The sequence below is a fragment of the Mus pahari genome, chromosome 20 (genome assembly GCF_900095145.1).
Source record: "Mus pahari chromosome 20, PAHARI_EIJ_v1.1, whole genome shotgun sequence".
NCBI lineage: Eukaryota > Metazoa > Chordata > Mammalia > Rodentia > Muridae > Mus > Mus pahari.
In genome coordinates, this window is record NC_034609.1 from 43,534,840 (window position 1) to 43,561,452 (window position 26,613).

The 26,613-nt window shown below is 55.1% G+C and overlaps 1 protein-coding gene across 3 annotated transcripts in view; it reads left to right on the plus strand.

Moving 5' to 3' along the window:
- The window catches only part of Gse1 (Gse1 coiled-coil protein), a 354,151-nt gene that overhangs the window by 126,390 nt on the left and 201,148 nt on the right, over window positions 1-26,613 (plus strand). For all 3 annotated transcript variants that reach the window (XM_029532578.1, XM_029532579.1, XM_029532581.1), the window contains exon 2: window positions 2,731-2,920. In XM_029532578.1, coding sequence (XP_029388438.1) covers window positions 2,731-2,920 — 190 coding nt within the window. The remainder of the gene's footprint in view (window positions 1-2,730; window positions 2,921-26,613) is intronic.

Genomic DNA, 26,613 nt, shown 5'->3' on the forward strand with positions numbered 1-26,613 from the left:
GTGGATTAAGAACTGAACTGGGCCCAATCACATGGTTTTTGATGGTGACATCGTCCACACCCAAGTTACTGTCTTTCCCTGCCAAACCCTACTCCCCTTGAAAACCAAGTTCAGAGCCCACCTGCTCCAGGAAGCCCTTCTGGATCTCCCAGCTCTTCAGGACACCTCCCCCCCCCCACTTCTGCAGCACTAACCCTGTACTCTGCCCCTGCCCTCGACTCTCAGCTTCCGTCTGCTGCTCTCTGTTTAAAAGCTTCATCCCACCATTGCTCCACAGCTGACTGAAGTCGCAGACAAGCACTTCAAAGTTCAAAGCCCCAATTACCGTGCAAGTTCAGACAGGTCGCTGTGCCAACTCCCTGGCAAGGGGGTGTCTGGGAGGACTGTGTGATTCTGGGTAAAGGCTTGGACTGGTGCCAGCACATAGTAGGTATTCAGCAAAGAACTTTTTTTTTTTTTTTGCTTTGGTTCTCTGCTAGACACGGTACCAACTGCCACTTTTACACCTACAGCCCCTTCCCAGGCGTGACACAGCGTTACCCAGCTACTTTGCCCCAGCAGAACCCTGCTGGTTCCTCTACTCCAGGAGAAAAAGTAGGTCACAGGTATGGACCAAGAAGTACGGAGCGTTCATAATCCTCTGCTCCCATCCAGCCCCATGTCCAGGGGCTAGCAGGAGGACAAAGCCTCCCCCTGGCAACAGGAGTCCCTGGCTGGCAGGGTAGCGTCCCACCACCCCTTGTGGATGTGACAACCCTATGACTGTCTTTCCTTAGTTTCACCCTGATAGAACTTTCCGTGGTGATTTAGGACACGATTGTGAAGCAGACAAAGTCCCTGAAGGGTAGGGCCCCAATCTGTACTCAGGGGTCCCTGCCACAGTGATAGACTCACCCGACGTCCCAAGGAACGAATACATGAATGAAGAAATGATGTGTGTGGCCCCATGTGGTGCCTCCTGGCTCCAGCCTGCATGCCTGCCGTGGACTTTGTGGGGGCTGTGGCTGGGCAGTGTCTCCATATGGATGCTATAAATTAAAGCGTTCCAGGAAACAGCACAGTAAATTCATCTGCCTCTTTGCCTGCAGGGCTGGTGGGGGCTGTGCTCGCTGCGGGAACTCTGAACATCCGTCTCACTTAGGGTGCTACTCCTACGGAACTAAGCCCTGGGAGAGAAAAAAAAAAAAAAACTTGAAAAAAATATTAAAAATAACTGGATGAACAGAAAATGACTTCTTAGCAGCCCTACACTCTCAGTGGGGAAGAGGGAGAGCCACCAGCCTAGGCCTGGCTCCCTGTGGTTCAAATGGCCTAGCAGAGGCTGAGCTGGCCCCAGCCACCCACCTAGACCTGGGAATCCCTCTGGCCTGGGCTGACCCTGCTTGTGACTTGTGTCCTTTACTGAGGCCACTTCTGAAACTTCAGTTTTCCCAGCCTTGAAATGGGGGTGGGGCAATAGAACAGTCAGGGTCACGGGGCAGAAAGAGGTGTATATGGTGGGTAGGTTGGGGGGTGGAGGGACGGTTAGAAGGGAGATGGCCAGGAACTGGGATGGGGTGGTTGAGACCATTCCTCTCTGGGAGGTGAGAAGGTCCCTAGGTCTGGATATGGGGTGTGTGTGACAGCTCTGTGGTAACTGGTGAATTCTTTGTTGAGTGCGTGTGTCCACAACTTAATTATGCATGGGAAAGGGCAAGTGAGACGGCTGGCTCATGGAGAGAACACGTGTGAGATAGCTCAGCGAGGGGACGTGTCTGCTAGCCAGCATCATGATGTGCCTGCGTTTGGTCCCTGGTACCTACAATGTGGAAGGAGAGAACTGATCCCTGTATATTGTACTCTGATTTTTCGAGCCTAACTCACCAAGTTGGGTGTGCTGGTGGGGGTTGGTTGCCTGCCTGCATGCAAGACGGGTGTCTCTGTAGAGACTGGGTAGGGACATGGCGGTCGCTGTGCCCAGCAGCCTGGAGTGAGATGTGGGGAATCTGCAGAGGTGTGCCCGACCGACACCTAGGATGTCTGGTTTCAAAGGGGACCTACTATGCATGACTACTTCTCTTTGACTCCCGGGATGCAGGGACTTAGAACCCGTTGTGTGAGGAAGTGAGCCCAGGGAAATGCACGCTATAAAGGAAAAGAAGCTAAGCAATGGCTCCCACAAAGGCCCTAAGGATGATGTCCCTGGTTTCCTGAACCCTCTCCAGTCACTCTGTGCAGTGGGGAACCTCACCCATGCCTGACATCATAACGGGACAGGATGGATGCCTCCTGGTCTCGAAGAGACTACTCCCCAAAGGACTTGGAGAAATGACATCCCATCCCCCTAATCTATAGGGTGCAGCTGGGATGGCCACCCCAACTTCCCAAGCTGAACACCAGGGTCCTGTTTGTTACACAGTGCACGGGGTGGCATACAGACATCCCCAGGGGACAGGCTGCGTAAGGCTGAACCTTGGTGCACCTCTGCGGGCTCCCTCATAAATCCTCACCAGGGTGGCTGTCAGAAGCTAGGGGCTTCTGTGTGTCAAGACGTCAAGAGACGAGACACACATGGTATTACAGTGTCCGGTGTCAGCCTGAGGTTCCTGGCCAGACAATGAGAGTCCATAGTCTTCAGTGTCATGCCAGCTCAACTGAACTGCTGACCGGAGAGGTCAGGCCACAGTGAGGAGGAAGCGGAAAGACAGCCCAAGGCCCCTCTCCTTCCTGACTGGTTTGTTTTCTTTACAGGTCACCTCAGCTCCCCTGGAGGCACCTGCAATTGTCCATGCTCCTGCATCAGAGCCCGAGCTACAGCCGGTGCCCCCCGCAGACAGTCTATCCAGGAGCATCAGGACCACCCAGGAGCCGCTGCCAGTGTCGAGCCAGCAGAGCAGCCGGGACAGCTGGGATGGAGATGGTGTAGACCTTACAGCTACAGGTAGAAGAGCGTCTTGCGTCTCTCCACATGGGCTGGGCCTGAGCCAGCCCGTGGGGCTGCGGCTCTGGGAGGCTGAGTTGGGACGCCGAGTTGAGAGCTGGGCCCCACCTCGTGTCCTCAGTGTACGGGGGCTTGATTTCTGCTTCTTGGGGTTTGGAGAATTCTCTTCATGCTCTGTGATGAGTTTGCCTGCGCGGTGACTGTTCACCCATGCTTGTAAATGTCACTGCGGCAAACCCGGGCCTGCAGGTAGTTTTTGCGGAAAGTGGGCATGAGGGCCGACTGACCTAGTCACCTGTGAAGGTTTCCGTAAGTGCTGGGCCAGCAGGCAGGAGGATGGCTGTGTTGAGGCTTCCCGGGTTTGTTGGCCTCGTATCCCTCTGTTGCTGTTCGGTGGTTTGTGAGGGAACAGTGTTCAGGGTGACCCTGCTGAGCCCACCAGCCACTTGTGTGCTCCTGAGGCCTTCACTGTAGGTTCTGAAGATGCAGTGGATAGTTGTATCCTTAGAGTCTCTTCTCAAGGACCCGGGGATGCTCGCAGGGCCACCGTAGGCCATGCAAGACTCACTGGAGGAGGATACACTAAGGAGGACCTGTGGGAACCTGGTCTGTGCTGTCCCTGGGGAGGAGAGGAGACTCGGGGGCCCAAGGAGCCACTGAGGTGATAGAGACCTGCTGCATAGCTTGTTAGAGAACAGCAGGAGTTGGGACTGAGGGTGGTGACATGCAGGCCAGAGATCGTGTGGCACAGTAGGTTGGACCACTACGGGCCCAGGCTTGGATCTGGAGTACTCATTCATCTTTCAGTCCCACTCTCCTTTCTTCTGTGAGATGGACTCAGTCCTCGGGTTGACCCGACAGACCAAGTGCTTATAGCCTTGGAGGCCTGAGGGTCTTCAGACACTGGCAGATGTGCATAGGGTGGCCATGTGGAAAAGGAGGCGTGCAAGACAGATGCTACCAGAGACTGGCACCCCTTTTCCCCCACACTCACACATTCACCCAACAGGCTCAGAACCTTACATCTATGAATGGCCGTGTCAGCGGGCGAGCCTGGCTTCCTCAGCCTGTGGTGTCTGGTTCCAAGGGAAGTGCTGTGTGTGAGCCTCTGCACTTAGCCCCACTGGCTGCCCCAAGTCAGTGGGCAGAATGCTATGCTTGCCTGGGTGGCACTTCCCTTGGCACTCCCTTTAGTTCCACAGGCATGCCCTGTGGAAACCAGGGTGCTGCGAATTGACATGAGCCCTCCAAGGTCCAGGATACCCCTTTCTGGATTGGGTCTTGAAAACACCCTTGTGTCTGCATTTCCTACCCACCCCTCCAGGGAAAGTCTACCCTGAGGTGTGTCTGTGTGGGCCCAAGCATGTTGCCGGTGAGGGACAGGCCAGCCCCTTATAGAGTTCTACAGGAAAGCCAGCCAGTATGGGGAAAGGTGCACCCGAGGCTTTGAGTCCGTGAGATGTGTCTGGTGGTTGGTAGGCCATAGTCTTCTGTGATACCCAGGCAAGTAGAGGCTTGTGTTTGTGTGTGCTGCTTTATGTCAGTAGAGCAGTGTGCAGTGGGCTCTCTCACTTGCCACATAGCAGTGGTGAGGTACTGGAGTTTGATTCATGTATCTGGCTTCTACCATCTGTTTTAACTCTGATCCGGAAAGTTCCAGGTCATAAGTTTTGGGGGTGACATTTCAATTTCCAGTAAGGAGCTCTGCTTGGAACGTTTGGGTAGGCTTCGTCATTTCTGTGTCCCTTAAGGTGACTCCTGGGTGGTTGGTTACACACTGACTTGCTCTGGAGGCTGCCCTAGGTGGGGGAGGGGGAGAAGAGGTGGGAAGAGTGCTCCCTGAGAGTCAAGAAGCCAAGGTACAGGGTCAGGGGGCACAGCCCTGCTGTCTAAGCAGGGCAGAACTGGGGGGTCAGGTCAGTAGACAAAGAAGACTGGCTTGGCAGCCCTGCCCTGCAGTGACAGGCTGGGCAGAGCACCGGGCCCCCCGTCTGCCAGCTGCTCCCACCAGGATGGATGGCCCAGGGCAGCTTCTAGCTGTGAAGGCCAGAAGCGTGGCCTATAGTCAGGTCCCACGGGGGCAGCTACACTGCTCGGAATCTGACGGTGACTGATGGATTATCATACACCTGCCACCTCTCATCCAGCAGTGGGCGGCGTGGCTCACACCAGCTGTGCACTGTTTGCCTGCGGCAGGGCCGGTCACGTGGGGCTTGGAGATGGGTTACATGTGGTACACATACAAACGTGTGCATAGATACAGACAGAGACTGGATCAGAACTTCCCCACCATGGATAAACATATATAGCACCAATGAGTGTACATGTAAATACAGGTGCTCAAACATATGGGACAGATATGGACATGCGTACACACACGTGGGTTCGTACTGACATACACGGATACACCTACACAGGTGCATACAGGCAGATACCAAGATGTGAAGGATACAGAGCACAGAGAAAGATATGGGCCTCACAGACTCACCAACACCCGAATGCTTACATAGTATGTGGGTGGGAAGTCAGTCCTCCTAGCAGGGATATGCACAGGCCTCATGACTGTATCACGTGTGTGTGCGCAGACACAAGGTCTCGACCCTGTACCCCACAGAAGCCAACATGTGCTCATAACCACAGGTGATACACAGCAGCCCTGTACACATCTGAAGCACACAGGGGTGCACACACAGATTCCCCACAAGCATACGGACTCCTGCTCAGGACACACTCTCATACACACACACATGCACATGGACACAGACATCTCATGCACATATACGTGCACATACACACCAACGTAGCCCATCTTTTTAGAGCTTAGCTACAGGGAAGCGCCTCAAGAGCCCAGCTGTGGTGGCTTCAGCCAGTTCTGACTTGCACAGTCCTCTGGGGGGGGGGGGTTGGTCAGGGCAGGAAGGGGACATCTACTTTCTGGCAGGGCTGTAAACACCTCAGGCAGCCATTCCTCAACTCTGCTTCCCTGCAAATGTTCTCTGTATGGAGCTAGTTGGGGGAAAGGCCTGGGCCAGGCCAGGATACCCAGGAATTCTTATGCAAAGCAATGAGTTTGGAGTCACTGGGTTCTAACCACCAGGGTTCATAGGATTTGGTGTCACTTAGGGAACAGGGCCACCTCTATGTCACGGATGGAATTGTCCGTGGTGAAGCTTCCACGTAGCTAAACTTTGTGTGGGCAACATTGACCTGGGCGCCGCACTAGGAAAGCCACTGCTGGTTGTAGACCTAGTTCTGGGCCATGGGGGAATGGATCAGCAGCTGCCAGGCATCTTGGGCCCACTTCTCCATCCTGTGAGGACCATGGTGAGCCAAGCCACAGTTCCTTTAGCTAACAAGGCTCAAAGGAACTGTAGCCTGGTGTATAGGCCCTTCTGCAGAGTAGGGTGTCATTTGAAGTCTTGTGTGGGACACTTGGCTCTGTTAAGCAGCCTTGAGCCTCTAGTTGGAACAAGAGCCCTTTTAATGCGCATATGGAAGGAAGCTGGCAAGGTGGGAGAGGGCTCTCGAAGCAGTTGTCCTTGTGCTGAGCACAGGCTCCTTGGAGTGGAAGTAATTCTACATGCTCTGAAATGACAGGAAGGAGACAGCCTTAGTATCACAGTGGGTCCATGCCCTAACCTTAAGTTATGAACTTCAGGGCCTCCCAAAGCCTCAGCTGCTCCGATTACACAATAGCCACCGTGAAATGAGGCCATCCAACTAAGTCGGCCTCGGGGGCATGACCGTGACACAAACGCTAAGACTCCGTGATAGCTGCCAGGCAAGGTTGTGTAGGTTATGCACTCTACAACAACAGTGTGTGTCATTCCTGAATATCCTTCCTGCATGGCCATGGAGTGGCCACCTGCCCGTTAGACGGATGGTGGCTTTGTATGTCCTTTCTGGAGGGTGTAGCAGTCTCTCCTGTGGCGAGTTTCTCCTATCAGCAGAGACAGTCGAAGCCGCAGTCCCCACTGGTGAGCTGAGCTATGTGTGTCCAGACATTCTGGTCCCAGCCCCTCCCTCTCTCAGCTATATGCCAGCGTCATTCAGACCCGGCATGTGTGCCCCTCGGATGGGACTTCATGAGCGCTAACCAGAGAGGACTGGGGCTTAGCTGTGTGCATAAATGGCTACCTGGTTTGAGGCCGCATTCCCACCCTCTCCAGATGCCGCCATCCACACACTACAGTGGGTGGTGGAGGACCCCACATCCTCACCAGCACACGGGTACAGAAGCCTGGCCGCCACACACTAGTTTATCCACAGGTACCGTTACTGCCAGTGTTACTCCCTTTCTTTGTTACTGTGATCCAACACCTGACAACGGCTGCTTATACACAGGGAAGGGTTTCCTCAGCTCAGGGTTCCAGGCTATGGTGGTGGGGAAGACTTGGTGAGAGGAGCAGCCGGCAGCGGGCAGGAGGAGTCACATGGCATCCGCAGTCAGGAAGCAGAGAGGAGAGTGGCCGCCTGGTACAGAGACAGAAAGACAAAGAGTTCTGCCCAGTCTCTCTTCTCAAACACAGTCAACAGTGCCTCATCATAGCTCTGGTGGCGAGGGCCTTCCTTCCCTCTTTCCAGGTTCTTCCAAGGGAGCACAAAGCCAGCCCCAAACCTTGAAGGCAAAGCCAGGAGGATAGGGACCTGAAGAACCCTGTCACCCAAGCCGAACCTCCACAGCAGAGCATTCCTCTCCACATCTGTCTGCTCCTGCCCTGAACAGCCCAGCGATTCTGACACGGTATCAGGGTCAACGGAATAGCAGACCCCATAAGGCTTCCCCGACCTGATCACGAAGCCCAGCTGGGTTAAGGCTGCAGCAGCAGCTACTGCGAAGCTGCCCGGGGGACAGGTTAGCAGCAAGGTTGTCCCAGGACAGCCATAGGGAGATTATGGTAGATGAGCCATGGAAGAGAGGACCAGCAAGGACCAAGATGATGGGTGTTCTGCACTGCAGACCCTGAAGACAGACATGGGGATTGATAGCCGAGGAATGTTCCAGAAGGAGGACCAGGCTTTCCCTATAGCCTCTCAGAAACTGACCCTGTCCATCCTGGATTCCCTCAGTGAGATTTGGGTGAGAATATATAGTCCAGGCTACCTAGTGATGCTCCTGCCTTGGCTTCCCTAGTGTGGAGGTCACTGCTAGGTGTGTGTGTGTGTGTGTGTGTGTGTGTGTGTGTGTGTGTGAGAGAGAGAGAGAGAGAGAGAGAGAGAGAGAGAGAGAGAGAGAGAGGAGAGAGAGAGAGATGCCCAGCTTAAGATTTATCACAGCAGCAGGGCAGCGGTGTTGCACGACTTTAATCCCAGCACTTGGGAGGCAGAGGCAGGCGGGTTTCTGAGTTCAAGGCCAGCCTGGTCTACAGAGTGAGTTCTAGGGCAGCCAGGGCTACACAGAAAAAAACTGTCTCAGAAAACAAAACAAAAAAAAAATAAAACAAAACAAAAGATTTATCACAGCAACCATAGTAAGCTGACATCTCTGGGTGAGACAGGCCAGGTGACAGCCTGGGAGGAGGGATGGGAGGAGTCTTCAAGCAACAGTCAGTGCAGCAGGAGAAAGTGCTCCAGCTGCAGCTCTCCCACCACAATGCCCCTACACAGCATCTGCCCTTACTGACCCGCCCATGAGGAAGCCGCTTTCCTTCCTGATGGCGGGTAATGTGATGGTTAATTCTGACTGTCAGCTTGACTGGATCTTGAATCACCTACTAGACCAACCTCTAGGCATGGCCATGAGGGATTTTCTAGGCTGAGTTAAGTAAGCAAGGGAGACCCCGCCTGAATGTGGGGTCCTGGACTGGATACAAGGGAGAAGTGAGCCACCCAGAAGTCCTCTCCTCTCTGCTTCCTGACTGGCAGAGGCCATGTGACTCCTGCCCCGGTGCCGGCTGCTCCTCCCACTGAGTCTTCCCCACCACCATAGCCTGGAACCCTGAGCTGAGGAAACCCTTCCCTGTGTATAAGCAGCCGTTGTCGGGTGTTGGATCACAGTAACAAGGAGCCTTGAGCTTATGCCCTGCCTAGGCTACTAAGGCCCCATTTCCTGGCTCTGAGGCTACCCCGGGACTCCCACCGTCCTCAGGCCCTGAGCTGCTCTGCAGCAGGGAATGGGATCTGGCACTTGGTAGCCAGCACCTAGCCTCCTTGGGGACACCTTTGTCAGGCCTCTGTTGGGACATCCCTTGTTAGGACCCTGTGGAATTTACTCCTTGCCTGGCCCCCTCCACACCTTCCAGGTACAGGTTTGAGGTTCCTCAGAGCTTCTCCCTGCTACTGCTGCCTATCCGTCTATCTGTCTGCCCATCCGTCCATCTGTCTTCCTGTCTCCCACCTACTTCTCAGAGCCCTCTGAGAACAGCACTGTGCCAGGCCTTCTTTGTGCCACCTTCCTACCTCCAGACTGGCCCCCATATCGTTTTTTGTCCCTGAGGGGTGGGGGTGGCTCTGGGTTCAGGGGCTTCTCCTGAGATCACAGGTTCTGAGAAACAGGTTCCCTGGGCTGAGCTGCAGCCGTGGAGAGGGTTTCTGGGGTGCCGGGTCTGTGTCTAGTAGGGATGCTCTTTCCAACTGCCGTTCCCACCCCATCCCCCCTTTTCATCCTGTCACGTGTTAAAATAAGCTGTGTGCTGTGTAGCCAGGATATAAGCATCTTCACACACATGGATCTGGGCTTGCTGGGCTAAGACCTGGCTCTACTGAGCTTCTGGTATAAGCCGGATGTCGTCTCGTGCTTTGGTTTCCTCGTCTGTGGCACAAGGATGCTGCTGCCCGACCTGTCTTAGTTAAGCTTTCTATCCCTGTGATAAAACACTTGAGAGGGGGCCAGGGGGTTTACAGATCCAGTAACAATCCATTGAAGGAAGCTAAGGCAGGATGTGAAGGAGAGGCCGTGGAGGAAAACTGTTTACTGATTTGCTCCTCATGGCTTTCTCAGTCTGCTTTCTTAGAGAATCTAGAACCACCTACATAGGGATGGTGCCACCCACAGTGGGCTGGATCCTTCCATATCAATCATCAATCAGGAAGATGCCCCACAGACTTGCCCACAGGCCATCTGATGGAGGAGGCTATCTCAGTTCCCTTTCCTAGACAACTGGAACTTGTGTCAGGCTGACCAAAAATGTAACTAGCACACTGACCAGGAGAAGGCCAAGAGGCAGCCTCGTCTGATGTGCAGCGTGACTCCAGCGTACAGAACGAGGGCTCTGACTTGTCACCAGCAACCCTGCCTCTTCCTCTTCTTTGTCAGAATAATGGGCTCTGGCTGAGGCTGCCTCTGTCGCCAGGAAGGCAGAGAAGGGCACTCAGCTGGCAGACGGCCCATAGCGGCATGTGGAGAGCCGAGCGTGACGGCACCAGGCGCAGACAGGTTCTGCCTATGGTTGGGGAGCCACAGCTGCTCCGGGGGTGCAAAGGGGATGCTGCATCCCTGCACGTCGCCCCCGGTATCCTCCTCTGCAGAAGGACCTCCTGGGCACCTGCCATACACACCTCACTGTACCGTCCTCTCCCTTGGGTGCCACCAGTGGAGCTGGGATCTAATGCCTGGCTCCCACTGGCAGTGATTTTTATCTTCTTGGGCACATCTCATAAGGCTGGAAACATGGCTTGCAAGTCAGGGCAGGAAGTCTAGAGGCCTCTGAAGGCACAGGCAGTAAAGAGGCCTTTCAGGGAGAGAATGGCCTGAAGTCTCTCTGGGCACAGTGAGGCTCACGGGCAGAGACCGGCCGACCCTCCCTCTTTCTCTTTCGCCCTTCCCATTTTAGTGGACATTTTATTCTGACAGAGTCTCTGCCTATGATGCCCAGACTGGCCCGGAGCTCTCCATTCTCCTGCCTTAGTCTCTGGAGAGCTAAGACAGCAGGCATGCACCGCCATGCTCAGCTGGGCCTGCATTCCAATCAGCACATTGACCCTGGGGTGTTCGCTGAGGACTTTGGGAAACACTGGCCTCTTGTCAGCATTCTTAGTACCAATGTCTGATGTTCTCCGCTGTGCCCTCTTCCTCTCTTTAAAAATTGTTTTGTTGTTTTGAGTCGGGGTGTGTGTGGGGGTGTCTCATGCTGAAGTCCAAGCTGGTCTTGAACACATGGCTTTGCTGCGGCAGTCTCCTAGTGTTGAGACATAGGCCCACATCCTCATCCCTGGCTCCCACCCACTGGGATAGACTGTCTTTTCTACACTTCCTTGGCTGGTGTGTGGCCGTGTATGCCTGCCACCAGTTCCAACGTTCATAAAACAAAGAGGAAAGGGTATTCAGTGTGGGCAGTGGAGAATGGTAGGTAACCCAAGGGTTGTCTCAGACCTAGTGTCTTCCCGATGGCTGGTGATCAAAAGTGCCACCGCCAATAGACATTTTTCAGTGACAAAGATTGATTAAGGGGCTTGGGTTATGAGGTGGGCTCAGTCAGCATGAGGGCCTGAGTTCCGTTTCTAGCTCCCACGTAAAAGCTGAGTGTGTTGGTTCACACATGTGATCCCTGAATTGGAGAAGGGGAGAAAGGATGTGATCCTTGAGGCTTGCTGGCCGGCCAGCCTAGCTCAGTCAGTGAGTCCCTGTCTTCAAAAACAGGATAACGACTGAAGACATCTGACATCAGAGACTCACCTACACAGACGTGTGCACCTGCCCCTCCCTGCGTCTCCACACGAGCACGTAAACACACACAAAGACCATGCTCGGAGCCACTGAAGTGACTTTGGAGGGCCCTGTGGGTGAAGAGTCATGGGGCCCTAGGGAGACAATGTTGTAACCAGCCTGGCCCACCCTTCTGAAGGCCATATATGTGTGACACTTTCCCTGTGTCCTCGGGGGTGGGGGGGCTTATTCCGGCCGTCCAGCTTTTAGTAATTGCTCACGGGGTTGTAGCCTCTCTCCTCAGCTTCATTTCCATCTGGAGATGTTATTCCTTCCTATTTGTGGGTCTCTTACCTCCACGTGTGCACGCGCGCGTGTGCGTGTGTGTGTGTGTGTGTGTGTGTGTGTGTGTGCGCGTGTGTGTGTGTGTGTGTGCATGTGTGCATGTGCTTGTGGTTTCATGGGTACTTAGCATCTGTTGTGTGCCTCAGATTCTTTAGACCCAGAAGTACACAAGACAGACCTGTGGCCCAGTGCTCAAGAACCCCAGAACTCCTGTGGCTCGCACAGACAGAAGGCCATGCTGAGAGAATACCCCATGACTTCCCAGTCAAGGGGGGAAAGGTTCAAAGACCCAAGGCGTGCTGGCTGGCCTTCATGAAGCAGAGACCATGGTTCCCTGGGCCTGACAGCACAAGGTGGGCGGGGTAGGAGTGGGGACTCGAAAGCTTTCACCGGATGAATGGGAGCCAGGGTCTGTGCAGCAGTGGACGGAGGAAATTAGATCTGAAGAGCCCAGGTATGTGCATCCAAGTGGCTTCTTACCCAATCCAGAACCTTCCTTCTCTCTGCAGGGCCTGGGCTGGCCAAGGCCAGTTAGCACGTTTTTTGTGTGTGTGTGCAGGAGCCCTGAAGGTGGAGCGAACATTTCAAACCCCTGGTGAGGGAGCTATAAGAAGAGCTGCAGAGATGGCCAAGTGTTTAAGGGCACTGGCTGCTCTTCATGCAAAGGACCAGGGTTCAATTCCCAGCACCCACATTTAGATAGTGTCCAACCTCAAGTCACTCCAGCCCAGGAAACCTGATGCCCTCTTCTGGCCTTGGGAGGGACTGCACAAAGGTGGTGCACGTCCACACAGGCAAAACAGTCACGCATAAGAAATAAAAACAAACAAATCCTACAAGCAAACCAAAACCAGAAGAAGCAATGCCTGCAGGAAACAGAGGACCCAGTGGTCAGGGCTCGGCCAAGGGCACTCAAGGTCACAGCCGAGTTTGTGCCCTGGAGGATGTTCCTGAGAGTAAACACTTGTGTGGGTCTGGGAACTGCCTGCTTCCCGTCACACCGGTTTCCTGCGGTTACTGTCACGTGTCACCTGGAACTTAGTGGCTCCAAACGCGCCTCTTCCTTTTAGGTTAGAGGTCAGAGCTCTCGGCTTGGTTTTAGGCTAAGGCCTCACAGGCTGCTTCCTCCTCAGTGTGTAAGATCTGCCTCACGCCTGCCTTAAATTCTGAAAGCCTCAGCGGCCCTTGGCCTGTGGCTCCCTCCTCATGTTTCTCTCTTCTCGCTCCCATTGTACGCCTCCCCAACTAATAACCCCGAGACTCCAGCACACCGACCTGGCTTATCTGACCTCTCCCTCTGCTTAAGGTTTAATGTCCCGGCTACAGCCATGAGAGGTCCACTTTCTCCTGTGAGGTGGCTCTCTGTTCACAGCAGCAGGACGAGGCGGTGTCTCATGGAGCCTGCTGGTTGGCGGTCCATTCCAGTCAGCCTGGCTGGACTGACTGTGTCTGTGGTACAGGGTCCTAATCTCAGTGAAAGGGGCAAAGAGGACAGGGAGTGTGTCTCTATTCAGGCCGTTGCAGGACAGTGGGGTCACTCCAGAACTCAGGGGTGGGGGACCAGCCTTGTGAACTGCTGAGTAAGGACAGCCTGCATTTGGACCCAGAAGTTCCCCTCTCTAGGCCACTTTGCTGAGCATGTCAGGGAGGAGGTGGTTTCCTGCCTCTCCCTTGGGCAGAGGCTGTGGGTGTAGTTTGTCACTGGCCCAGAAGGGGGAGCCACCCAGCACAGCCAGAAACAGAAGCCTGGAGTGGGTGGGGTTAGCCCCAGGAACCAGGTCCTGCCCCTCCCCCTCACCAGGGTACCTTGGGGACAGCAGGCAGATGGCCCTGGTCCCCACCTCCAAATGCACCCAGAACTATATAGAGCTGCCTAGAACTTTCCCCTGAAGTCCCCAAACACTGCCAAAGCTGAGGGCACCTGGAGTGCCCTCCTTCCCCCCCAAATGCATCAAGATGGACGCCAAGAAGAGCAAGCCACAGGGGAAGCACCATGTGACTGGGGGGCTTTAGGGAGAAGGGAGTTCAGAATGGGGCCATACCAGCTGAGTAGGGCAGAGAGGAAGTTCTCTGGGGAGGGACCTGAGACCTTAGATCCAGGAATGCTGGAACCTCCTGTCCCCCCTCCCTCCCGGTGGCCTGTGTCTCCTTTCGTCTACAACCCCCACCCTCAAGCAAAGAGCACTGACTAGGCTCTGCAACCCACAGCCCACCTCAGCCTCCGAGAGCCCACCACTCGCCCACCTTTCTGCACGCACATATTTCCCCAGAACCCCAGCCTTGACCATGACTTTTGACCTTTGACCTTTATGTTGACACCCCCCCCCCCCCCGCCCGAGTTCCTATGCGAATGAAGGCTGTCAGGGCGATGATGCCTCTGGGTCTTAGGGCATACCCTTCCTCCTCTGTGCACTAAATGTCTCCATCAGCCTGCCAGGAGAACTCCCGAGGCAGAGTAATCAGGACTATGGGGAAATAGCTGTCACCTCCAAGGGCCTGGCCCCCACAGAAGCCATAGTGGCAGTGCCAGGTGGGATGCTGGGGAGCAGGAGGAGGCCTCCTCCTGCTGGGCTGAAGCTTGTACGCAGCTCCAAGTGTAGACCTAGCTCATAAAGGAGCTCACGGGGGATTGATGGAGAGGCAGAGAGAAGGGAGCCTCCCACCGGTCCATCTCCCATAAGTGAGTCCACTGCTGTCCCCACAGGCAGCCAGGCCAGCCTGGGCCAGTCACTTCTCACTGACCAGAGGAGTCCACCAATGAGTGGGCCCAGAGTGAGCCCCAGGGAAAGCCTGCACCAGCTTAGAGGAGGGAGTGTGGGTCTTGGGACTGGTGCCCAGACATCAAGGCTTATAGACGGATATGAGGGTTACGGAGGGCTGAGCCCTGACTCGGGCTGCAGTGTCTTGGTTCAGGGACTCTGAGATGCATGTGGGATATGAGTGTTGGCCTAAGAGGCAGTGCTTTGGGGTCCCAGATCCAGCCTAGCCTGGTGGGATATTGACCCCTCCTATGGCTTGCCCTAAGGCACGAGCCTCCACACCCTGTGCACTGTGGAACAAAGGCTGATCTGTGTTGACCCTGGTGCCAAGCCTGCCCTTGGGCTCATCTGTGTGCTCCCAGCTCCTGAGGCCACTGAGTCCTACATTCCCTGAGAGTACCTGGGACAGCCTAGGTAAAGAACCAATGCTGACCCAACCCTCTGGTCAGGAAATAAGAAGGAAAAGGCAGGGGTGGGGGCAGTGGTCAAGAGTGGAACTGTGTAGACCTGGGCTACAAAGCCTCTGGAGGGTCAGAGGCATGCTCAGGGCCCAGGTGTCCTGTGCAGGTGACTCTGAGGTTCTGGTCCTCCTGGTCCCATGTCAGAGGCAAGTGACATCTGACCCTGCCTTTAGCACAGGCAGCATCAGTGAAGGCTGCATGGGACCCAGGCTAGGGGCCAGTCCTGGGTGTGGCCTTCCTTTCCCTGGTAAGACGTGCAGTTGACAGATTATGAAGGGGACACACGATGTCTTCCAGGGCTGTTTGAGGTAGTAAGGGACTAGTCCCTGAGAGTAGTCAGGAGACTGGGTCTCACTGGGGCGGGGTGGCAGCAATGGCAGAGACACCAGTAGCAATGTTTGGGGACGCCAGGGGAAAGTTCTATGTTCTTATAGGACATACATGTGGTCACTGGGAGCACTGGGACCTGGGCGGAGCCTGTGATACTGGCCGTTCCTTTGTGCAACTGCCCTCTGCCTGCTCTGTCCTTGGCCCTGGCCTCCTGCCTGGGCTAACCCAGCTGGCTCCTGGGCCTGTCCCCAGGTTCTAGGTGGCCATTGATTGTATGGTCCTAGATTGCCTCAGAAGGAAGGAAGGTGCTGAGCTCTGGCCTCTCCCCAGCTCCATTCAGCCCTTTCGGTGGTTGCCGTGCGCAGACTCCTCCTGCACCCCTGAATTCCATGTTTCCTTAAGCCTCGAGGGCAAAGGGCACTTGCCCAACTTCCTTGGTGTGGGTTGGGCGTGCCGCCAGGCGCCCAGGTGCTGTGGGCAGAAGAAGCTGTGGGTGAGAACTGTGGATGGACGCTAATGCTTGCCAGCACGGTGGGTCTGTGAGTGCCTCACCTGTATGTCCTGCTAGCTGGGTGGCCACTCAGCTAAGCCGCACGCAGGGAGTCTGATGGAGATGGTGGCTTTGGCAGGGGAATTGAGGACAGAGGAGATTCTGATGAGATTGTCACCTCGATAGCAGTGGCACCTTGCCTTCTCTCATGGGGCCCAGAAGACCACGAAGGCCCCGTTGTCCCCCAGAGCCTCATGGTGAAAAGCAGTACTCCTTATTGCCAGCCTAGGTGTATGCCCTCGATTTACCACTTAAAGCTGTGTGACTTGGTCAGGCCTCTTGGCCTCTCTGGGCCTCTTATCATCCTAATAGAGTTACCCCTGCTGGTTCATGGGGTAAAGGGGCTAATGAGACGCCTGACAGGTTCAGGTCTGTTAGCTGCCGGCTTCCTAAATTGTCCTTTTGTTGTTCTTACCCCAGTGGCTCCTCTGTCCCAGGGTCACCTCCTAATAAACTCCCTCCCTGCCCCTCTGATTCTGTGTCACCTTTCAAGAGTGAGAGGAAACACAGGGGCAACACTGTCTTTGGAAGAAGGACACTCCCGAGCCTCACCTGGTAGAGACAGCCAGCCAGGGGAAGGAAGCCTGGCTCTTTACAAAGTGTCAAGACAGGCAGCTGGCATAAACACCAGCCTCACCTTCTCCGGGGTCACGTGGGCCTGAATGAGCCACACAGGGCCAGGCATTGAATATGCCGGTGTTTGGCCAGGTCTTGACAGAAGGGGCCAGCCAGCTTGGAAGCTGGGGCCCCAAACACGGCAGACCTTGGAGTCTCTTGTTCCAGAATTCCCAGATCAGGATAGCAAGTTGTCATACAAGGTCCCTCTCTTGCAAAGGCAGCCCTAGCCCAGTCCTCTGTCTCCTTCCTTCCTTCCTTCCTTCCTTCCTTCCTTCCTTCCTTCCTTTTAAAGATTTATTTATTTATTTTATGTATATGAGTACAATTATAGCTGTCTTCAGACACACCAGAAGAGGGCATCAGATCCCATTAGAGATGATTGTGAGCTACCGTGTGGTTGCTGGGATTTGAACTCAGGACCTCTGGAAGGGCAGTGAGTGCTCATAACCGCTGAGCCATCTCTCCAGCCCCTCTGTCCCCTTTCTAACATAGCCAGAGGAGGGAAATGACATTTATCAGGTCCCTCTTGGTGCCTCAGCTCCACCATCACCCCCTCTTGATAGAGGCAGAAATGGAGGCTCCCTAAAGGAGATAGAAACCTCGGTTTTCCTTGAGGGCTAGTCCCCTACTATGGTGGCCCACTCTAGGCCCTCATGATTCTCCTCTGGGCCTTAGCAGCAGTGACCCCCCCATACCATAGTGAAATGTACCCCACATCTCACAATCCATGTGCCCTTCCTACTGCCTACTGCCTGGGGTTGGTCGTATCTTCTCTCCTGGGAAACTCTTCAGGTGCCGACTTGGAGCTACCTCTGGGGACCCCAAGCCCCTGAGTTACTGCTGTCCTGGCCCTTGGCTTCTGTACCATGTTTAGGGGTGGCCACTAGGGTTGGACTGGGGTGAGGGCGGAGGCGGGATACTGCCTCTCATCTCCCTAATGGTAGGTTTGATTACAGACAGAGTCTGTGGCTGGGTGGTGTGGGCCACTTTGGGCTGGGGCTCCGGTCCCTGCCTGCCTGCCAAGGCGTGTGGTCCTGGCTGGGGACATAAGAACACAGTTCTGACTCTGTTCTCTGAGCCACGGCAGGCAGGCTGTCACCACAGTGGGCTGAGGCTGGAGGCAAGCCCAGAAGCAGAGGGAAAGTGCCCTGGCACCCGGCCCTGCCAAGCAAGCCACAGGTGCCCCTGCCCTCTGCTCGGGTGTGGGAGGAGGGCCTGCTGGGTGGAGAGCAGGAGGTGGGCAGGGTGAGTGGGCGGGGACAGAGCTGCGGGGGGGGGGGGAGCTGGGACACGTGTCCCAGCAACAGCCTGTGAGTAGTTGCTCCCTCTGCCTCTGGCGTGGAGAACGCTCTCAGTAGGAACCCTGTCCTGCCGGCCATCTTTTCCATTTTTGATTTTTGGGTCTGGAATTCTAGTCACTCTGATTATGGAATGTTTGCCGGGTGGGGGTGGGGTGATGTGGGAATGGCCACAGGGCACTCCTAGGGACATATGGGGACCTGGGGGTTGGGGGAGGAGATGGATGACAGGAGACCTGAGGTATAGGTGTCTCTCTGGTGGTCACACGCAGAGTAGTCAGCCACGGTGCCCATGGTCTCTCGTGGCTGGGGGCTTGCCTTCTCTCCTAGCCGTGGTTCCTAACCCAAGGGTTCAGGTTTAGATTCTGGCTGCTGCAAAGCCTGGGAGAAACGGTGCCAGTTAAAATTCAAGGCTAGCCAAGCTTGGTGGCATGTACCTCTTGTATCAGGTCTGGGGAGGTAGAGGCAAGCAAATCTCTGTGAGTTCCGGGGCCAGCCTAGGCTACCCGGTGAAACGCTGTCCCCAAACAAACAAAACAAAAAATTCCTCTCGGCTGTGAGGCCTGGGACAAGTTATGTAGTTTCCCTGTGCCTCAGTTTCCTCTTCCGAGAAGTAGACAACATGGCGGCAGGCGCCGGCCCTGGGAAAGGACTGTGGCTTCATCTCTTCCCGCAACACCAGGGAGGTCGGAGCTGGCAGAGGCTAGACCTCACTGCACTGCTTTGTTCTCAGATGGCTGGCCGTCCGTCCTCCTGGCCCTGCCTAAGACCTGACCAAGAGGGCTTCAAGGAGTCGCCCGCCCTAAGGTCTTGGTGGCTGCCAGCAGGCAGACGCTGGTGGGAGGCCCAGGTTCCTCTGGCCACTGTGCCCCAGCCACATTGCCCCGCAGGAAGTCTGCCGTCCAGCTTTATCTCTGGCTCTTTGCCCACAGCCGAGTCCCCAGGAAGGGTTATCAGCTTGGACATCTGCACCCCAACGGGCCGGGGAACACTGCGGTCAGTCAGAATCCTCAGGAATAGCAGCTGTGTCCTGGTGACAGACCCCCTTGTAGTTGGTGCCAGGGATAGGGGAGGGCGGAGAGCTGAGGGCAGCGGGGCTTGGGGACTGGGCTGTCTGAGTCTGCAGAACCAAGGGCCCAGGAAAGCTACCCAAGGAACAGGATGGGGGCCAGAGGAAGGCATCACCACATGGGTGATCCAGCAGGGAGAGGCCTGCAAATACCAGTCCATCACTGGGCTCACACACCCTCCTTGGGATATCCTGCAACCCCGAAGGGGATGGTAATTGACTTTTTGTTTGGGGACCGGACTACTCTCCAGCAGTATGGGAATCCTCTGGACGCATGGAAGTCTTGATGACACTTGCGTATATGTATATGTATGTATAAAATTTTTACTTATTTTATGCATTTGGGTATCTTACCGGCATATCTAACATGTGTGCCTGATCCCCACAAAGGACAGAAGAGGGCGTCAGGTCCCTGGGACTGGAGTTGTAAGCTACCGTGTGGGTCCTCTGGAAGAACACCCAGTGCTCTTAGCCACCAAGCCCTGTCTCCAGCTCTTCCACTAGGGTGTTTGTTTGTTTGTTTTTAACAGAGATGAACTCGAGTTCAAATCCTCCGCAAAGCAATACTGTGGCAGCCTACGTGATGTCATGGTGTCATGCCTCTTACCCCTTCCAACTCGCAAGTACCCATCACCCAAAACTGTCCCCCACCTGTCCAACCAGATGTCACCTCTGTCCCCAACTCTTTTTTGTTTTTTTTTAAAAGATTTATTTATTTATCTTTATATGTGTGAGTACACTGTCGCTGTCTTCAGACACACCAGAAGAGGGCATCAGATCCCATTACAGATGGTAGTAAGCCACCATGTGGTTGCTGGGAATTGGACTCAGGACCTCTGGAAGAGCCGTCAGTACTCTTAACCACCGAGCCATCTCTCCAGCCCTGTCCCGCACCTCTTGCTGGCCACATACTGACATACTCCTTTCAGCTGACCTGCTGCAGACATCTACTACCAGAGTCACCCAGCACTCGGCTCCTTCCACAGTGGACAGTCCAGGCTCAGTGGCATGTCTCTCCCAGGCACTGCCCTGCCACCGGCTACCAGGATGATCCCTGGTTAGTGGCCACCCAACCCACCACCTTTTGGGTATTGTGATCTGTCATCTTCCATTGAATACCATGTGCTCCCGTCTGGGAACCTGTGTTTGTTTTGGCCTCTTGGGGATGTACCTGTGGGTAGATCTGTAAGTCATACTCTTTTTTTTTTTTTTTAAAGGTTTATTTATGTATTATATGTAAGTACACTGTAGCTGTTTTCAGACACACCAGAAGAGGGCATCCATTCTCATTACAGATGGTTGTGAGCCACCATGTGGCTGCTGGGATTTGAACTCAGGATCTTCAGAAGAGCAGTGAGTGCTTTTATTTTGTTTTGTTTTGTTTTGTTTTGTTTTGAGACAGGGTTTCCCTGTATAGCCCTGGTTGTCCTGGAACTCACTCTGTAGACCAGGCTGACCTCAAACTCAGAAATCTACCTGCCTCTGCCTCCTGAGTGCTGGGATTAAAGGCATGCGCCACCACGCCCAGCCAGTGAGTGCTTTAACTACTGAGCCATCTCTCCAGCCCCTGTAAGTCATACTCTTAGTGAACAAATTGTATTTAATGACACACATCTACCTCTTGCTAAGGACACATTTAATGTTTGTGATATGGGAACACAGGAAACTAAGGCCAGGGTGATGGCCAGTAGGTGACTGAGGACAGCCACATCACGCTGACTCTCCCTGGACAGTTCAAGAATTTGGAATCAAGTAGGCAGTTCAGGCTGGCCTTTGGGTCAGCGTTGACCCTCCAAGATTGAGGGTCAGTACCTGGCTGGTCCTGAAGGCCTCCTGTGTACTAACACTTCTATGGGGTTATGGAGCAAAGCTGAGGTCGAGGCGGTGAACAGTTTCACAGGGAACTGGGAGGCAGGTCTGAGCCCCAGAGAGGCTGACTCCCCTGTGGTGGCTACAGGTACACTGTCATCCCTATAGACCCAGACCACGACTCTCTGGGCAGTTTGTTATCTGCTGTCTCCAGATAAACCATGAGGCCTGGGGTGGGCCCAGGCTGCTCACGGCTTATCACTTTTGTCTGGTGCTTTTTCCCGCCACTCTGCACCCCAGCCTTATCTGTGTCCCCAGGCCTTCCTTTGCCCACAGCTCTGCCTGCTGTGGGGGCAGGGTCAACCCCCGAGATGTCTGAACCTCAGAGACAGGGCTCAGTCCCCACGTTAAGCCCCTCGGACCCGAGCCTGACTCTGAGGTCTTCTGTCCAACCTGCAGGTGTAGTATTTTGCCTTGCCTTGCCTTTGCTTTGCCATGCCTTGCCGTGCATGGGAGGGACCCTGGAAAGATAGCCAGCTTTCCTGTGAGAAACCAGGCCACCCACCTACAGGTCTGTGGCGGTACCCAGGGAGAAGATGGTTGGCACAGAACAGGGATGGTGAGCGGCAGTGCATGGGGTCACAGTGGATCACTGGCCTCTGAATCCAGGCAAGGCTAAAGCCATCCCCTCTGCACATGTGGAACTGCCACCAAAGTGACAATGGCAGCCACGGACCCTCAGTCCCAGCTGAGCAGGCCCACTTCAGTGTCACCCCCAACTATGAGGGGATGCGGGGGCTGTCACAGCTTCTGTGAACGCTGTGTGTTCAGGGGCAGCAGCTGCCTTCCTTTCCTTTGGAGTCGAGGAGAACACAAGAATAATGATGCCCTTCTGCCGTTGCTGTGTGACTTTAGACCACCCTCTCACCCTCTCTGAATTGAACCGGCGACACCAGTCCTAACGCATGACGCCCTCTGGCTGTGGCTCTGTGCTCTCCTTGTCACTGTGGGCACAAACTTTCTTTTTCTGCTCCAGCCCCGGGTCTCTCTTACTCTTCCCGTGCAAGCCAGGTGACAGCTCAGCCCGTGGGAGGCCAAAGGTTAGCAGCCAGACTGTGGGCTGTGTTTCGGATGACCTGAGCCTCTTCTGCTGCCCAGGTCTCATGAGACAGTTTACTAAATCCAGCCCTCCCGTGGTAACAGAACCAGAGGGAGTGCCCTACACTGGGAAGTGGTCTCAGGGTGGATGCTGGGGTCAGGGCAGGCCTGCTGGACTTACCTGATCTGTTCCGTGCACGCACAGGGGAGGCAGGAGGCATAGCAGCCTGTGGAGACCTGGTGGGTCAGGGGCCTGGGCTTGCCTGCCCTGCCCACCTTTCCTCAATGCAGCTGGACACCCAAAACTGCATCTTGTCATAAAGTGTTGCTGGCTCTCTGGCACCTGCCCTAGGCCCTGTGTTCTCTGCCAGCTGGGGACAAGCCTGTTCTCGCTTTGTTAGTCCTTTGTACCTTCTTGGACCCAGCCACATAGCCCTAGGGACAGTTGCCAGGCAGGGAGAACTCAGCAGGTGTTTAGAGGTGGCACCTGGGCCTGTGGTAGCTTGTAGCAGGCTGGGGGGGACAGAGGGTGGCCTTGACATATGGCCCACATATAAGTAGGGCCTTGGTCATGAGGCTGGACCCGCAGCCTGGATCCCCAGGTAGGCATGGTGTCACTGTACTGTGGGACGCACGGTCTAGGGAGGCTAACACCCAAATGGAGACCCACAGCCACAAGGTTAGGGTAGCTGTCCTTGACCCCAGATGGCTTTCTGGGGTCCCTGGAAGTGAAGCTAGAGGGAGAGCAGGGTCCACAGTCCCTGTGGCTGGTAGTGGTGTCGGCTCTCTCTCAGGACCAGCTGCTGCTGATGGATGGTAGTGGAAACTGCCGCCCTGCTCTTCGAGGCAGGCAGTAATCCATCCTGGAGCCCTTCAGAGGCCTGGGTGGTAATGGGGCCATAGATCACTCCCTGCAGAGACAAGGCTGGACAGGGGAGGCAGCCATTAGGATTGACCGTGGGTGACCCCAGGCCAGGGTGGCTCCAGCTTTGGGTGGGGCCTGCCTCAACCCTGAATTTGACGAGGGTGCCCTTAGGGGTTCCGGGTAGGGGGGGGAGAGTAAAGGAGGAGTGGGGGAGGGGAGGATCTTGTCCCCAAGGACACAACCCAGAGCAGGCGCCAGTGTGCCTGGTGCCCACTCTCTGGGGCTCCCCTTTGGTCAAAGCCTCCTCAGGTTGAAGGGAAGTGGACTCAGAGGTCACCTCCCACTCCCATTTTAACCAGTGAGGCTCAGGTGGTCCTACCCAAGGCCCCTGCCATGCTAGGGCTCAGCCTGTAGTGTGTGTGTGGGGCTATGTATATGTGCTGACCCCCCCCACCCCCAAACCAAACAAATAAACAACCGACATCAAAAAACCAGAGACTGGCAGATTCTAAGCAAGCCAGGAACCTGATCCTGCCGGGCTGGAATCTGGCCACACCCCTATTTATAATGCAAATGAGCACGTCTCAGGCCCACCCTCCTATTTACTATGCAAATAGGCATACAAGGGTTGGGACTGACTCCTGCATAGGGAGCTGTGACTGGTCACAGAGTGCCCGCTGTACAGAGGTACCCTCTGTGGTCAGTGTGTCACCGTCATCTTCATCCTGGTGGCACAGTTTGGGTTCGAGCCTGTCCGCCAGCTGTGTGACCTTGGGGGAGTGCTTGCCCTCTCTGGGCCTTGGTTTTTATGCCTGTAAAATGGACAAAGTCTAAGAGAGGCCTCAAAGGGAAGCTGACACAGCGGGTCCTCAGCCTGTCTGCTGTCTGCTAGGTGCTGGCTGGAAGCAGTTCTCTGTGCCATCCATGTTCCTTCTGGAACTTTCTTCTGTGACACTGAGTAGATGCTACTCCGTTGGGAGCGTGACATGACACGGTGTCCCTGCCACGCATAACTGGACAGCTGCAGGTGCCTCCTTCAGTACCTGGTGACGTCTGGGAGAGGCTGCTGTCTCAGTTACTGTTCTTGTTGCTATGACAAAGGGCCGGGAAGATGGCTCAGAGAGCAGAGGTGCTTGCTGCCAAGTCTGACAGACTGAGTTCAGTCCTCAGAACCCACACAGAGGATGTGGAGAGAACCAGTTCTTGCAAGCTTGTCTTCTGATCTCCATACAAACAGGACCTGTGACAGTCACACACATAAATGAATAGATTTTTTTTTTTTTCCAAACTGACAAGAAGCTGGCCCTTTGGTACTTTCTCCTGTGGTCCTGCCTAGAAACCTGCCTTTGTCCCTGAACATAACAGGGTGGTGCATAGTGGGTACTCAATAAATACAGGCTGAGCTGATGTGTGAGGGAAAGAAAGGCAGGTGTTCAGCCGGGTAAGGGTGTGTGGGTAGAGGGAGAGATGGGAGGAGTGAGGGATGCTGGGTAGAGGGTGGAGGGTGGATCCTGGCTCCTACGGACACAGAGAGGCCTCCAAAGCAGGGGACTCGCCCTCACTGGCCAGCCCGTGCGGGGGCACTGCCTAGCAGGGTGCTGGGGAGGGACAGCCTGGCAATTAGGTACAGCTGGTTGCAAAACTTTAGTGAGGGTGTATTTGCATCTCATTTACATACAGGTGTGTCAATCATCAATCTGCCGGGGACTTGCTTCTTTTCCTCCACCCACCACCTGTCCGTCACTCACTGTCCTGGAGACCCTGCGATGGGCAAAGGACTCCTGGTTCCCCACAAGAGCTTCCCGGGGAGTGGCCCTCTCAGTCCGTGAGCCTCCTGCTCGTGCTTCTTTTGTGCAGACTTCTACCCACCCCTGCAGTCCTTATGTGCTGTAACTGTCCCGTGTCACAGGGACGGGCCTTGAGAGCCATGTTATTTACACGCAGCGGCAAGGCAGGCAGGCAGGCTGAGCTCAGGCAGACACAAAGGCTCTCTCTGCTGTCTTTTACCTTTAGGAGAAACTGAGGCATTGTTGAACTCCCCCCCCCCCCCACACACACACACTAGTGCCATCGAACAGAGCAAATTCCCGTGGCTTGGGGATCCGCTGGTACCCGAAGTGGGTGGGGCCTGAGATGTGCACAGTCTCGTGTTTTGGGGGCAGCGGCTGGCACGGAAGCAGGCGCTTGCTTGGTAAACACTGCCTGCGGGTGGCCCTGTGTAGGAGGGGACCAAGCATATGACCAGCAAAGAGGTGGGCGGAGGAGCCTCATTACTTTCTGGGTGAAAGTGGAACCAGCTTTCTGCTGGGGACCCTGGTGCCTGGCTGGGCTGGCAAAATGACTCTGGTAAGGTCAGCCATTTCCCATTGGAGCCCTGGTTCCAAGAACTAGCTTGGGTGCCCCGTAGCAGTGACAGGCCAGGGTCAAGCTGTGGGGCCTATAACTAGCTGGAAGACATTTCAGAACAATAAAGGTGTCTGGCTTTATAAGCGCTCGTATTTCATCCCCGCCTTGGCCTCTTGCCTGGGATTTACTGTGGGGGTGTTTTCAGTGGGATGAAGCTGACCGACGCCAGGCCAGTGTCTCTGCTGTCCTGTTCCCTGGGGGGGGGGGGCATCATGCCCGCCCTCCCTCCTGGCTCCTTTGAAGGCAGACTCACCTCCAGAAGCAAAGGTTATTGGATTGGGGGCGAAATGATGTTACCTTCTAGTGTCTCTCTGGGGGTCCCAAGAGGCTGGCGGAAGCAGACTTCTTCGATGCAGGGCAGGCCCCTCGGGATTGATAGCAGTCTGCTAGGGCATCTGCCTAGCCGGCCCAGCATGACGGGAGTTGACAGGAAGAGGCGCCAACCTCCCTGGTGGGCTGTCAGCCCAGCACACTGTGGGGGCAACTGGGGTCATGGGGGATGGCCAGGCCTCAAGAAGGACAGTCACTGTCAGCCACATGCGCCCTCTGTTCTGGCTTCAGAATGAATGGGTTTGATTATCTGATGTGTCTAGAATGCCACCCTAGGGAATTGGTGCTCTGACCTTTTTTGTCTTTTGGGGAAACTGAGGCCTGGGGGTGTGTGGGGGGAACAGGAACAGTGACTTGCTGGGTCTGTTTTCTGGAGCCGCTATCACTGAATACCACAACTGGAGCCTAAAATACCAGAAATGAGCTTTTCCACAGTGTTGGAGGCTTAGGCGGGGCCAGGCTACCTCCGATGGGGCTGGCGAGGTTCCTTCAGCTTCTGGTATCGGGTTTTGGGGTTTTTTGTTGTTGTTGTTGTTGCAGTTCTAGTGATTAGGCAAGCCCTCTATCACAGAGCTGAGTCCCCAGTCCTCAGGGGTTGTGGTTAAAACACAAACCGTCTCCCCCAAAGTCTCATGCTTTAGAGCCTCCTTCCCTGATGTTGGCTTTGCAGGGCGGGGAGGGGGGAGGAGGAGAGTTGGGGATTTGGGGGATGGTGTCAGTCTTAGGAGGTGTTGTGGTGAGGGCATGGAGCCCAGGTGTGTGATTGAGAGTACTCTAAGATGACAATCGAGACATCTCACCGTTTCCCCAGCTCTCTGCTTCCTGGTGACCCCAAGGTGAGCAGTAATGCCCCGCCATGCCCTTCTGCTGGTCCATCCCACAGTCTTTCTACCATGACACTTCAAAGCCACTCATGAGCCGAGACACGTGAGATGCGAACCCAGCCAAACCCTTGCTCCTTTAAGGGCCTTGTGTCTAGCATCTCGTCCCGCTTCTGAGGAAATGCCTGCCGTGGCTAGCTTCCAGCATTCCTTGGCTTGTGGCTCCGTCGTTCCAGGCTCTGACTCCAGGTTCACATGCAAGGCTGGAATGCCTAGTCTGGTGAGATTCTATTCCGAGGACAACTGCAGCGACTCTGCTTGTAAAAGACGGTCACCGCGTGTCCACAGAC